At 45.7% G+C, this 15,227-nt stretch overlaps 1 protein-coding gene across 2 annotated transcripts in view; it reads right to left on the bottom strand.

Moving 5' to 3' along the window:
* The window catches only part of pcdh12 (protocadherin 12), a 14,562-nt gene extending 3,871 nt beyond the window's left edge, over nucleotides 1–10,691 (bottom strand). Inside the window, exons 1-3 of one of the 2 annotated variants that reach the window (XM_024260328.2) lie at nucleotides 7,512–10,690; nucleotides 4,077–4,168; nucleotides 1,419–1,570 (exon numbers count right to left, since the gene is read on the bottom strand). In XM_024260328.2, the coding sequence (XP_024116096.1) occupies nucleotides 1,419–1,570; nucleotides 4,077–4,168; nucleotides 7,512–10,373 (3,106 nt within the window). In that variant the 5' untranslated portion in view covers nucleotides 10,374–10,690. Of the gene's footprint in view, nucleotides 1–1,418; nucleotides 1,571–4,076; nucleotides 4,169–7,511 lie in introns of both variants that reach the window. The other variant, XR_004948545.1, reaches the window with a different exon arrangement.
* Between the last annotated feature and the right edge of the window lie 4,536 nt (nucleotides 10,692–15,227).

Genomic DNA, 15,227 nt, shown 5'->3' with positions numbered 1-15,227 from the left:
CTTCTGGTTGTTCCTGCATAAAAAAGGATCAAATATTCAGACTTGGTCTCCTCAGAATTTGTGGTCTCCTTCATCTAACCACGACCAGATGGAGGCATTCAGTGACACACTGACACATGGACAAGTGCTTGCTCCACCTTCACACTTAGCTCCTCCCCATTCCCTCGCCCCCTTTCCTGCCTTTGTTTTGGTTTTATTTGACCAAAAGAATTCTTCTAAATGTGTTTTAGTTTATTCTTTAGAGTTAAATGAAGGAGGTTTAGAGTTTTCTTTTATCATTCAGGTGAGCACAGATGTTCAGCAGAGCGTTACTCACAGCTCGTCATCACAGCCGTGATCATCCGTGTAGCGTGTTCTCATGACTCAGAGCAGCTCAGAGCAGCTCAGAGCCCTGAAGCCGTGCACACGGGTCCGTCAGAGCCTCTCTGAGCTGTCAGTCCTCAGGTGTGAGTTATTTTACGGCCTTCAGGCTAGAAGCTGAGACCAGCGCCGCACAAAAACTCCCACTCACTCCTTTGTTTCTCTCCTTTCCTTCCTTCAGAAGGTCTGCTTTCATCAGGTGGTAAACCCCCACGTTTGCCCCACATCTCCAGCCGCCACAATACCAGGAAGACGCAGTTCAGCGCACCTACTGTACGCAGTGGGACGCTGGACAAACACGCCCCACAGAGCTGAACAATGAGCGGACAGTGTGTTGGTGCTTCGGCGGATCAGAGGTTCTGGTTTGTGGAGGACGGTGGTCACGGTTCAGGGAGGACAAATCTCTGCGTTTTTTATGACTGTTCCTGTCAGAACAAGACGGACGGATTCAACAGCTGTGACTTCGACCAAAACAACAGTCTGTGACTGGAGGGAAAAAGTTTTCCTGGATCTTGTCAACAACAAATTAAAAAATAACAATTGGATCCTTAAGGCCTTTAAGACTTCCTCGTGTCTGTCAGGTTCTGTAAAATCATGAGGACCAAAGATAAAGTTTTGAACACCAAGTCTCCTTGACATACCAAAACTCCACTACGCGATCAACGTCAATCAGCTGATTCTGCAGCACTTTAGTCACGTTAAGTGTTGCATATCAGCACAAAGCAACTTCTCTGCTTCAGGATCCATCAGAATTATGTTCACAGTTGAAGAGTTCTGGTCAACACCTGAGCTAAAGCTCTGATGCTAAAGGGTTCATTTCTTCTGACTCTGGAGATTCCTTTTTAGAAACCAACATTGCTGATGCTGAAACATCAAACATTTACGCTGTTGGACTCGACGCCAGAAACACGTCCAGAGTTTAGTGGCTCCATTCAACAACCAACCATTCGGTCGACCACGTCTGTTTGGTTTCCATGGAAACAACACTATTTCCTCAGTACAACTTTCTAATAAATTCAGAGAACTTCACGTTGGTTTGTGTCGTCGTGTGTCTTTACCGGGGTTGTTTAGCAGGTTGTTAAGCCCCTCCTCGATCTGCAGGTCAATGGGCGACTCTCGACCCGGTTCCCAGTCCACGTCTCCAGCCTCGCTCTCGCCGTGTCCGCTGTCTTTGGTGCTCTGCCAGTCAGAGCCGTCCTGACCGCCGTATCTGCAGAGAAGCAACACGATTCAAGTCTGGTACCAAAATAAAGGTTTCATCGGACACGACTTCACTCTCCGTCCTGGACGTTCACTGAATGACTGATGTTTCTATTCTTTTTATATTCTATTCTATTGAATGTTCTTTAAACTGGAGACATGGTGAGTTTTGGTGAACAACAATAAAAACATTTGATTATTTAGATATTACTTACACTTCAACCGGTTTTGCTGATTTTAAATCCCATTTCTGATGAGTTTGTTTTGTACAGTTTACTACTGTTTATGAAAAAAGTTAACTCTTAACAGATCATCCCCGTTTCCTAAACCAGTGGCTTCACTTTTAGTTTGAAATAATCAAAAGGATATTATCCATATTCTGCTTTATTATATTTATTATTCAGCTTCTTTTAGCAGTTTCAGGCACTGTTGTCTTCACCATTTCATCTTGTATTTAAGCTGGTCGACACTTTTTTGGCTAATGTAATATTTTAAGGGTTTTATTTTAGCATTTTATGATATTTAAGCTTATCTTCTTTGTTTCTTTAAGTGGTTTTTTTAGCATGTAGCATTAAATCTCTAAACCTTAACATGGTTTATTGTCTTTTCTCATGTTTCATCTTTTGAATTTTTGAGTAATCGTCTTAGACTGAAGTGTTTGATTCTGTTTGAACAGAAAATAATCTTTTGATTCAAAATGATGGAGAATGGATGAGGAATATTCAGTCTGTTCCTGATTTTCTGTTCTCTCGTTAACATCAGCAGGTGGATCTCAGGTATCAAACATGGAGCCAAAAGTCTTTGAGATTAAGAGGTGATGACATTTCTGGAGACTGATCCAAAGAAAACCACAGCAGAGGCGTTCTGGGACTGTAAGTGGATGACAGATCAGGATGAGCTCACGAACACAAACATGTCCTCCTTCATCCTGGAAGGAGGGTTTGAGGTGACTCAGGCAGAAACAGTTTGTGATCTTAAGGTGATGTCGGGTCTCATCAGCCGTTCTGACCCGCCTTCATGGAGAAACATTTCATCACTCTGAGGTTTGACTTCGTCTGTTGCTTTGTCATTTTAGATGTTCAGAACTTCAGAACAATGTTCTTCAGCTTCAGTCTTTAAAAATGCATCAAAAAACTCAAAGTATAAAGAAGTCGAAACAATTCTTCAACTCAGTTCTGTGTGACCTGCTATTCTGTTTGCTGTTTGGCTCAAATGTTCTGGGAAGTTCTGGTTCTTTTTCTGATGGTTCTTGAGTAAAATTCCAGTTTACGCGATACAAACACTGAATATGTTTTCTTGTGGCTTCATTGCAGAGAAAATAGTCATCATTGAAACTTTTTTACATCATCTATGTTTCATTTAGTTTTTCTTTTAGCCAGTTTCCTACAACAAAAAGCCAAAATCTTCCAGAACTTTTCATTCTGTGGAACTGAGGGGTTGGTTTTCATGCTGTTGAAATCTTTGGATCTTTGTTCACTGATGGTTTCCACCAAAACTCATTTTCAGTCCAACTCGTTTGTACTTCAAAGCTAGATGATTCCAACAGATTTACAAAGAACCAAGAAGTAAATAAGAGGATAGTTGCTGGCTCAGTTTGACGTCACACCTGGGATCATTTTTCACCTGAATGCAGTAAGTAGGTAACATTTCATTTCAAATGATGGCCTCCATGACTGTGATATCTCCTAGCAACCAGAAAGGGTTTTATTTTCCTTAAATGTGTTTTCCAGTGCCCTGCGACAGACTGGCGACCTGTCCAGGGTGAACCCCGCCTTCGCCCTTCAGTAGCCGGGATAGGCTCCAGCACCCCCGAGACCCCGAAAGGGAAGAAGCGGACAAGAAGATGGATGGATGGATGGTGTTTTCCAGTTTTCCCGCCCATATCCACACGTGATCATGTAAACGTCCCGTCACAGTTTAGGAAAGGCTTTGAGGAAATTCCCACAGATAAACTGCAGATTCTTTTCAGGAAAGGTTTGAGGTTTTTCTTTCTTCCATTTTAGACGGAAATTTTGGGTCGTTGCCGTGGCGACAGTATGAGACAAGAAATCAGGATTTTTATTGTACATTTGCTAGTCCTGAACGGTGTAAATTTGTATGTTTTATTAACTGTAATATTTTTTTGTTGTAGAATAATAAATCTTCAGTCTGAACGATTCTAGATATCTGCAGCTTTTATTGTGAAGGCTACAGTCTTATTAAATCGGGGTTATGGCTCCATAAAGCTCTGTGACCATCTTTAAATGGATCATTCATATTTAAATGATCAAAATGTTTTAATAACTTTTACTGCCCCATGTCTACGGATACACTCAAAAATATCTTCAAAGTAACCATGTAGCCGTGGCAACCGAGAACTGTCCGAATGAAAGAAAACTTTGAATTTTAGCTTTTATGAAAAACTATGTTTTTAGTTTTTAGATTCAAACTTGACAGGTTGACAAAACCCAAACCTGACAGAACCAAAGACTCGACCCAACAAACAGGAAACAGTTTAGTGTAGGAGGAGCACACACCTGCCGCTGCGATGGGAATACTTATTTCCACGGAAGTTGGGTCTGGGCTGCAGCTGACCCTGCCGGAGGAGGGACAGGAGCTGGGAGATCTGCTGCAAAGACGAAGAGGAGGGATGAAGGTGAGTCTTCCTCTGGACATCAAACTCACTGTAGTCCTCACATAGAAACACGGATGAGCAGCAGCAGTGTTTAGTTTACCGTCTCTTTACATTCAGGTGAGCAGCTTCTGCCATAGAAAAATGTCCACATCTGAAAAGCTCTGATCACACTTTGGACCAGAACTTTGACGCCTTTAAATTGATTCTGGAAACACCTCTAAGTTCAACAATGGGTGATGATTCTGCAGCGCTCTGCATCACGATTGTTTTCCTGCTGCTGCTTCAAGTCCTCACATTTATCAAACAGGATCTGCAGCTTTGAAGGTTTTCATTAAAACTGGACTTCAGAACCGGTTCTGGTTCAACACCAAACAGGAGAACGGAGCCAACACGAAGTCCATAAGTTAGTGATCAGGTTGTTGGGTGACGACTGGAAGAAGAAGTTTCTGCTTCAGCTGCTGGAATGAGACGATGAAGACTCTGGAGGTCTTCAGTCAGTGAAGCAGCAGCTTAACACCTGATCACATGACTGTTCTGAGAGGAAGTGAAATATGATCCCTCTGCAGGTCTCTTCAGGTCTTTACTGGTCTCTGCTGGTCTTTACAGGTTTCTACATGTCTCTACTGGTCTCTGCAGTTATTTACAGGTCTCTGCAGGTCAGGATAAGAACAGTGACTCTCAGACGTTCTGAGTTTTTGTGTTTCGTTGTTGTAAAGACAAAGAAAGGCTTCATCTCACTGCTGCCAGACTTTCTGCTGACTACGTTTGTACAGCAAATACACACTTCATACAGAGGAAATCACAAAAACCCACACAGGCCAAGGTGAGTGTGCACTGATGTGGTTCTGTGTGTGTTTTCATGAGGATGCTGCTGCCGGGTCAGGAAACGGCCTCGACGTAAAACCTATTCTTCTCTGGACGGCTTCCTTCCAGGATGGATGGATGTGTGTTGGTGTGTGGGTTTGTGATGGTGTGTGGGTTTGTGTTAGTGTGTGTTGAGGTGAACATTAAGCGCCGCTCCCTTAAGCCGCCCAGCAGACTTTTCCTCTGCGACCTCGGGGGGGTGTGGGGGGCGGCATGTGAATCTCGCTGAGTGCCAACTGGGCCGGCCGGTTGAAGACGCGAGCCAAAAGCCTCTTCCTCCCTCTAATGGGACTCACGTGAGCGAGTCTGCTGGCCTCTTTGTTCTCCGCTCACAGATGGCGGCTCAGAGACATCTTTGTGGTTCTTGAGATTGTAGGAAATGTAAAGTGAACGAAAGTTCTGGTTAACATTTATGTCTTCAGATCCTTCCTATGAATATGACTAAATGACATTTCTGAAGCTTTAAGACTCCAGAGAACTTCAGAGAGATATGTCATAAAGTCAAAGAACAAAAGGAGAACTCATCCAGGAGATCATGAAAGAAGAAGATGGAAAGAAGGTCAGACCTCACTGGACTCGGTTCAGGTCGGAGGTCAAGATCCAACAGTCAGAAAGAGACAAACGTGGATCTATGGAAGAGTTGAAGCAGAAAGACACTCAGGAACATCTGGATGATCCACTAAACTGATGTTCTGATGAGACTTAAGAGGAACTTCCTGGAAGGAGAACGTCCATAAACATCTGGACTGTAATACTTTCTGAGTCAGACACGGAGGTGGGAGTGTGATGATGTGGAGTTGCTCTGTAACCTGAATGACCTTTCAGCTATCAGTTCTTCTCTCCACCAGAAAACTCAGAAGGAGAAGGTTCTCGTCGAGTTTACACAACGATGCAATAAAAGAAAAAAAAAAGGCATTTTTTTTTCAAAATGGCGGCTTTTTGTTTGTTTTATCTCCATAGCAAACATTTTATTTTCTGTTCGCCTAGAGGTAACGGACTGGTCTGTGTCGTTTTTAGAAGAATCGGCTAAAGTACAATTTTTGATTTCCTTGTCAACTGAGGGTTTTTTGTAAACCACGCCCACATTCCTAATATGGTCATCTTCATTCATTCGTTCAGCTTTAGCCCGGGATTCATGCAATACATTTTCACAATATTCCATTAAAAAAGTGTAGGAAACAGGAAAATGAAACGTTGGCCGCTGCGCTGACGCCGTCCAGAATCTACAACTTCTAAATCAAACATCTTAACTTTCCAGTGACGCTTGGGGAGTTAATGAGGTGAAAGATTGGAATAAAATTTGATGCTAAAGGGGATTTTTCTCTATATATTTTGAGATGGCAACCTCTTCCTGAGGTCAAAGGTCAACAAAACTCTGAACTACTTTACTCTAAAGATTGCTTGAACTAAACTTTTTTTCCCCATGTTTCGTCACTGAGTTTGTGTCGGGGTCAAACTTTTGCTCAAAGGCGCAGTAAGAAAGAAGAATCGAGGAAACTGTCTGGTGCTTCAGTCAGGCAGAATATGAAATCACATCTGCTGTCAAAACCCAGAATCAGGTGGTTATTTACCAACACTTTACCTCTTTGTGATTGAGTGTTTGTGTTGGTTTGAAACAGCAGCAAACTAACATGTAAAGTGACCTAAACCTCGACAAGTTCGCCTGCAGTGGATCTTCCCACATCTGTGCGGCAGATCGAGTCAAAACAAACCGCTCTTTGTGAGCTTTTGTTGCATGTGGAGCAGCTGCTTCTCCGTGCAGAGATAATTGGGTGGGAAGCGGGCGCTTTGGCGTCCCGCTCGGAGCGGCTGTTTCCCCGCCGGCGTGTTTTTCTTCCCTCCCGCTGCAGCTCCGGTGAAAGTGAATTCTGGGTCATCAGTCAGTGACAGAGCGGCGGTGTTAGCTTACACCACAAATACCTCACAGCTTACTTTGGCTGGTTTCATGCAGCCCCCCCATTTCATTATCCCTGTGATATGTGATATTCAGATAGAAATACCCCTGCAACTAAAGGGGGTTTCTCTGATGCTGATCCATGGGTATTTACCTGCACACCTCCACCTGCAGGCGCTGAGCTACTGGGAAACTCTATAAGGTGAAGGGGGGGGCATTCATCTTTATTCTCTAATGGACTTCACTTCAAATTAATCTGAAAGCCTGTGGGGGGCAACACTTAATTATCCAACCGCTAACTGTAAGCACATGTCGCAATAAATGTGATCAAACCTTTGAAATGGGAGTAAATGGAGTTTAAATGAGAGCCAGCAGCGGCGCATTAGCTTTAATGCTGCAGCTGTGGAGGAGAATGTAAATAAGAAGACATTAAAACATCATCATGATGATAAGTGGAGTCATTAATGACATGGAAAACAGACACATCCATCTCCTCAGACGGCTCTTCAACAACTCTAGTTTGTAGGAAGACGTGAAAGCAGCAGCTTTTGGAGCAACCAGGAAAAGGATGACGCTCACCTGAACCTCCGGAGAGGCCGAGGACAGCTCCAGAGAGTCTCCGAGCACCATGGAGAGGCGGACCAGGTTACGGAGCATCTGTTGATGTTCTGCATCCTGAGATACTGACGTCTTGGGCCTCCTCAGCGTGGCCTGAGATGCTGAGAGCTCCTTCTCTTTTCCTTCAGGTTTGTTCCGCTTCAAAGTGCTCGAATGTGAGACAGAAGATGATGATGATGAAGGGTTTCTGTTTTTACGAAGGGTGGAGTAGGATGCTGCTGGGGTCAGAGGGAAAGCCCCGTCTAGTTCAATGTTCCCAGGTTTCCAGAGAGTCTTGCCGTGGTGGGGGTGCTGGTGAAACGCATCCTCTTCTCGGTAGCTCTGGGAACAGAAGTTCCCGTTCGCCGCTGATGGTATGAAGTCGTACTGACCCTCAGGTTGCTGTTCTTCTGACAGAGGAGGCGGAGTCAGCGGCTGGGCCTCGCTATCATCCTCAGTTGCTTCCTCCTTCCGTCCTCTGATTACGGGGATTAGCTGGATGTCCGACTTCCTGATGTTCTTCTGAGGTCGCCGAGGATGGCGGGTGTAGCTGGACTCCGCCTGTCTGCAGTTGTATGCCCGGTTGTCCCGTTTGTCTGGCCGGCAGAACGTTGTCACCAGAGCGATGGCTAGCAGAAGCAGCAGGCATGTGGAGCCCAGACAGATGGCAATCATCATGGTGAAGCTCAGCTGACCTCTGTTTCCTGGGGAGGAGTTTCTGAGGTGGTCCTTCAGATTGATGAAAGACACCTCCAGAGTCACTGTAGTGTCCAAAGTGGGCGTGCCCATGTCTGACACTCTGAGGCCCATCCTGAAGCTCCTCCCAATGAGCTCAGTCGCATTGGTGGTGTTGACATACAGCTGCCCCGTGGCTTGGTCCAGCCAGAAGAGTCCATGTTGGTTCCCATCCGTTATGAAGTACTGGAGCTTTCCATTGAGTCCAGAGTCTAGATCTTCCGCCCGAATCGTTGAGGCAAGAAACCCAAATCCTCCTTCTCTACTGGAGGGATTTATCGGCACATCAATGGCTTCGCCCTCTGTGTCGCTCCCAACTGCTGTCACAATCTCCCCTTTGTGGGCATTGACAGGTACGCTGACCGAGGCCACGCCCTTTCTTGGTTCTGGCTCCTTGATGACGGGGTGGTTATCATTCATGTCCTCAATGTTGATCTGCACAGTGGCGGTTCCTGTCAGTGGTGGATGTCCGTGATCCACAGCCTCCACGATAAAAGAGTAGCTGTTGCGTTCCTCGTAGTCTAGGGGCTGCTGGACACTGATGACTCCAGATCTTTGGTGAATGGTGAAGTGGGTTCGTCTTTTCTCTTCGGGTTGGCTTCCAATGTAGTATGAAATTCTACCATTGAAAGCCAGGTCATCGTCATGGGCCTTCACCTGGAGAATGCTGCTCTGTGCAGCACTGTTCTCCTTGAGGGTTGCTCTATAAATGTTGGCTGAGAACACCGGGGCATTGTCGTTATCGTCCAGGACAGAAACACGAAGGTATTCGACAGAAGACAGCGATGGAGATCCGTGGTCCTGAGCCTGGAGCGTGATGTTGTAGTGCATCACCTGCTCCCGGTCCAGACTGCCGTCAGTAACAACCTTATAAATGTTTCTGTACACGTTTATGAGACGGAAAGGAAGTGAAACGTCCTTCATAGCCAGGCTAACTTCTCCATTTTTTCCTGAGTCCGCGTCGTTAACTGTCACCATGGCAACGAAAATCCCCACCGGGGCTCTTTCCATCACTGCTGCAGCCTCAGACCCCTCTGAAGTCAAGGCTTTATGAATCCTCGGTGCATTGTCATTCACATCTATCAGCTCCACGTGCACCTTGCAGTGAGCGGGGATCGCATTGGGACCGTGATCAACGGCCTGGACGATGACCTCATAGGACGACTGGACCTCGTAATCCAAATGGGCCTGAACAGTCAAATCTCCAGTTTGTGAGTCCACATGGAAAAGTTTTTGCACCGCCGGCAAAGTAAGTTTACTCATGAGGTACTGCACCTCTCCGTTGGGACCCAGGTCTGGGTCGGACGCCTGAAGCTTGATGATGGTTGTCCCCAAAGCGGTGTCTTCAGTTATCGTTACAGTGGGATTACTGTCCTCAAACTTTGGACTGTTGTCATTCGAGTCCTGGATGATGACACGGATTAAGGTGGTCCCAGATTTTGCTGGGATTCCTTTATCCCAGGCCACCATGATCAGGTCAAAAGAGTCCTGAACCTCTCTGTCCAGTTCTTTGGAGACCACAAGCTCGGCCTGTTTGATCCCCGCTGGAGCGTTTGTCACTTCTAGAACAAAGTGTTGGTTTGTGGACAGGGTGTACCCCTGGAGGCCGTTGGTTCCGGCGTCTGGATCAACCGCCCGCTCCAAAGGGATCCGCATTCCGAGGCTGGCGGTTTCTGAGATCTCCACCTCTTGCGAGGCGCTGGGGAAGCTGGGACTGTGGTCGTTCAGATCCATCACCTCCACTCGAACCCGCAGGCAGTTCACGGCACCGCTTTTCCTGTACAGGACGCTGAAGGCCACCTCGCACAGGTCCGATCCCCAGCACAGCTGCTCCCTGTCCAGCCGGCCTTGGGTGGAGACCACCCCGTCCCGAGTGCTGACAGAGAAAGGAAGGGCTTTCCCCTGTTCCAGCACCTGGAAGTCCTCCAGAGAACCACCTTCATCCCTCTGCCGTAGGTCGTCCAGCAGACGGCCGACCTCAGTTCCTGCGGGCTGCTCCTCCCAGACCCGGTACTGGATGGTAATCGGTGACGACTCCGAGGACAAAGTCTCGGAGAACAGACTCAGAACCAGAGGCAGAGACAGCAGCAACATGACGGGAGACCTCATGTCTGATGGCTAAACTAACATTTTCTTTTAGTTTTAGCATTCAAGATAATTAGATTTTTCTATTAACTTGAATCAGACAAAACAACAAAACAAAAAAAGTCTTACTTTGATGGAATAGCAATTTAAATGTATATTCCAAATAGTCTGATTTACAGCCTCATCTTAAGTACAAAAATAGTAAAAATCTGTGAGTTTTTAAAAGAAAAAGCTCAATATTTCCAGCCTGCTGAAAACAAACTTACAATTAAAATATCATCCTGTGTCTCCTGTCTGCTGCTGCTGGCGTCCCGGAGCTCGGCCTCCTCAACTTTGGGAAGTTTGGAAGTGCTGGGATGTGGGTCTCCACATGCCAGCAGAGCCGCAGCCAATCCAGAGGCGGGGGAGGAGGGTCGTATGCAAATGAGCTCAGACCCAACACAAAGAGAAGTCCTGCTGCCCCGAGGAGCCTCTGCAGAGCTCTGGAGAGCGTTCACAGAAACATGACACGGCCTGCTCCTCCGTCTGACCCCCCCGCCGGGTCAGTCCTCACAAACTCATCAGCGGCTGCAGCCTGGAGCCGTAAATCACTCCCGAAATGTGTTACGTCCCGGTGGGACCGAAGCTCAAAGCGCTCGGATACCTGAACTCCATCGGGGTGACGTCGACTCCCTGACCCGACAGAACCGCCGCCGAGCCGCACATCAGTCCTGACATTTCACCACGAGCTTCTCTGCATGTTTTCTCCATAAAGAGTCCGACCTTAATGTGACAAAACACATTCCACTTCCCCAAATATGATTATGGAGCTGCGACCACGAAGCCTCAGAGGTCAAAACAATTCCCACAAATGACTGCAGACACTCACTGCTGCCATTCCTGCAGCTTCGTTTGACGTTAGAAAAGATCTAAATGTGGAAGAAATTCTGGTTGATGAGAATTTACGGCTCGGCTGAAGATATTTACCGGCCGCCTTAACTTTGGCTTTGGCATTCCTGCAATTAAATGACAGAAACATCCATTCATCCCTAAACCCACTTGATCTCTCTCAGGGTCACTGGGTTGCAGGATGGGTGCCGTTTGGGTCTGATCCGGTACTGGTAGAACTGGTAATTTTGAAATGGTTCTAGTTCCTGTTCTGGTGTATCAAAAGTTAAAAAATCCCCACATTTTTTTCCAGGAACCTTAATATAGTGGCGAAGCAGCGTGACAGAGTGAGGGAGAGCGACTGAGTGTTCCTAAGATCTTTTATTTCGTTCTTCATGATAGTCTTCACCGCAGCGCTGCATCTCTGTTTTCACGCACGCTGAAATAAACACTTTCATCTCTCGTCGCCATGACAACAGGCTTTTTCAGAGCATCGTACACGTGTCCCTGATCTAGCAAGTCACTGCTGTGAAGTTCAGACGGTCACTCATTTAGCCTTCAACATTATGACTGAAGCTCCGCCCACCCTCACAGCCACACCCATTTTATATGAGCCCGCCCTCAATCGCTGCAAATGTAAAATGATTGGCTAGAATTTTACAACAAAACTGAATAGAAATGTTTATACTGATGGTACTGCATCCATCGGTATCGAGGGTATGGGTACGAGTTTCGGTACCCATCCGTCCTGGAACTTAAACAATCATTGTCAAATACCTGCAGAATTATTGCTATGATTTCTAGTCCAGGAACTGTAGATCTGCAGAATTCAGCCGTCAGAGGAGCAGATGAAAGAACGTCTTCCTCAGAGAGGAGTAGGAGCTGTTATTTGAGCTGCTGAAAGTTCTCGCATCGTTTCTCCTGAAAGGCAGCAGAGAGATGGATGTGACGGAGGTGTGAGGAGACCAGAACCACCACCTGCTGACAGACTGGACCTGTCATCAGGTCTGGCTGGTCCATGCAGGGAAAGGTAAACACAAGTATGACAGAAAGACAGACGGAGTATAAAACGTAAAAGATGATAAAACATCAAGATAACATTAACACAGGAAACCGTAATACTTCTGTTGAAGACAAGAAGCATCGGGATAATAATAGTTTTGTAGAAAAAAATGTAGACTACAAAAAGAAGCTTAATCAGTCAGAAAAAAGTAAAAAAATCCATCTGGTACAGACATTAAAAACTAAACACAGTAACAGATATTTAAAAAAAGAAGGAATGTAAACATCAGAGGTGTTCTAGATGTTTTTTCAAAGTAAAAGAGTTTCCAAAGTGAACAAAAAATAAATATTTTCAGGAACTTCTGGGACAGTTTAAGCATAAAAAAGTGAGTTGTTTTTTAAATCTAAACTCCTGATCCGATCTCCAGCTTCATAATCTTTAACCTCCGGAGACGTCTGTCGTCTTCTTCTCCGACCCAGAACCTGAGCCGCCGTGCGTCCAGGCAGAGCAGAGGTCAGCCAATCAGAGGAGGTTATCTCCTGAACAAACATCAGCGACCTCCCGTCTGCCACAGAGCTCCAACGCCGTGTGACTCGCTGACAGGCTTTCTGCAGACAAACAAACAAAGTCTGTCTCCGATTAACCCGCCACCTGTACCGCAGCGGCTCCGCCCACCGCCATCGCCTCATCTGGTTGACATTATTAACCACGTTCTCTGATTTCAGCTGCAGATCATCCAGCCGCTGCTGTTTGACATACTTCAGTCTCATTTAGAGTCTCAGTCAAACATGAAGGAGCAGATGTTGTTTTTACCCTCATGGATCAGTGGAAGCTCAATGAGGAGAAACCTCCCAGAAAATGGAAACTTCTTCTTCTGTGGTTTTGGACAGACTGATTTATAGAGTCAGTGAAGGTTTGGGATTCTGAGCGAAAGATTCTTTATCTGGAACGGTTCTATCGGAGCTTCAGAGCCATGAAAGGTCTGCAGAGAAGATGAACAAGTCTGAGGTTCAAACTCTGAGGAAACGTTCAGCCACCGAGTTATGGATCCAATTTATGTAGAAACAGGACCAGAATCGTGTTACCAAACACTGTAGGATCACTGGAGGCAGTTAGAGGAAAACCAGGTCCAGGTCTGGGAGGTTTTATTCACTTCAGTTTACAGGTTAACCAAATGATCCTGTGACTGTTCTGAGTCTCCAGAAACAAGCGTTTCTGGATCTACTTCATCGTCGATCTTCATCCGTGTTTCTGCTCTGCTAGTTTCTGACTCTGAAGATGAAGAACGGAGAAGATCAGGACGCTCACGCCACTCGGCCAGCGCCGTCGGTCAGAGCGGAAGCTTCAACATCATCAAAAGTCAAAGTCTCCTCAGTCTGCATCCAGAGACGACGTTCTCTGTCTGAGAAAAGACTGAAAATGTGACGTTTAGCTGAACTTTAGGTCATTTCAAAGATGCTTTTATGAGGATTCACAAGATGATCTTTTTGTTTAGGTTGAAGGATTTTGTTGAGAGCTTCACCTGACGGTGTTTGTGTGTTTGTTACTAGTGACCCCATTAGCGGAGCAGCAGCAGTAAATTTAACTTTTCCTGCCCTGAAGCTTCACTGAAAACTTGTGTGTTTGTTTTGTGCGTGTGTGTGTGTAGATCCACACACCAACATGTCGCCTGATAAAGATCAGAGTGGAAGAATGCAAATACCACACTGTGGCCTGAAGAGAAACAGCATTTCTGTGTGTTCTTGTGTTGTTGTGTGTTCTTGTGTTCTTGTGTTGTTGTGTGTTCTTGTGTTCTTGTGTTCTTGTGTTCTTGTGTTCTTGTGTTGTTGTGTTGTGTGTTGTGTGTTCTTGTGTGCAGACATTTCCATAAAATGTGATTTTCTGTTGAAGTCTTTGACCCGTCCTAACTACGTTAAGCTGTTTTCGGCTCCTCCTCGTGTTCTTGTGAAAATGAGACAAAATGAAAACCGTGACCAAAGGAATCCGCTCGTTCCTCAATTATGATCCAACGAGGTCCAAATGTCAGAGTCTTTTCTGTCGGCCCACTGAGCTGTAAATCTGTATAATCCTGTCAATAATCTGAAGATGACGTTCTTCATTTGACATCTTTGAACCAAACTATTCCTAAATGTAAAAACCTAAGCTCCTCCCCCATGACGGCGCCACCTTCCAGTCCTCATGACATCAGGATCAATGAGACGTTCAGTCAGAAGGAGAACATCTCCTCCTCCTGCAGCTCCTCCTTTATGAAGGTTCTTCAGGGAAGAAAGTTCTGCTTCGTGGTCGTTGACCGAAGGGGGACGGATGGCGAGCAGAAAAACACCAGACGGATCCAAATTTGATCATCAGTCATATTAACCATCAAACGTCTCCTGGGCTTCACCTGGTGTGGCGGGTCACATGTGTGCAGGTGTTCTCTGACATTTGTTTGTTAAGAATCTCTGTTAGCTAAAGACATTCAAGAAGGTATTCTCAAAGCCACAATGGAATACATAAACAGATGTACACGTACATGTATGAACTCTCCACAACGATGTAAACAGAAACAATACGACAATAATGAGGGGAATCTTTTAGTAAATAATTTTATCCAAACATCATTCATTTAGATTTTCTGCATTACTGACCATTATTATTATTATTATTTTCATGAAACCAATTCTCAACTCAGCATGAAGATCTTGACTCAGACGGTCTACATCGTCTCCAGACATATAGATCGTAGAATCATCTGCATGAAGAGCAATAGTGACATGTGTCAAAACAAGAGGTAAATGTTTTGGCCCCAATCAGACATCATCGGGTTCTGTTTGCTGAATAAGACACGCCCCTAAAACGTGAGTTTTTGTAGTTCTTCCTGGTTCCCATCAGATTGTGTTGGTCTGGACAGTTTCATGGGGGGGGGGCGCTCTGACTCATCAGTGGGTTTAACCCCCCACGTCGCTCCGCCACGGTCCAGACCTGCAGGATAGAGGAGTTTTTCTGACGGAAAGTTCTCTGCTTAAACT

This window comes from Oryzias melastigma, linkage group LG10 (genome assembly GCF_002922805.2).
Source record: "Oryzias melastigma strain HK-1 linkage group LG10, ASM292280v2, whole genome shotgun sequence".
Lineage (NCBI taxonomy): Eukaryota > Metazoa > Chordata > Actinopteri > Beloniformes > Adrianichthyidae > Oryzias > Oryzias melastigma.
The sequence above is the reverse complement of the archived record's forward strand: the minus strand, read 5'-3'. Positions and strand labels throughout refer to the sequence as shown.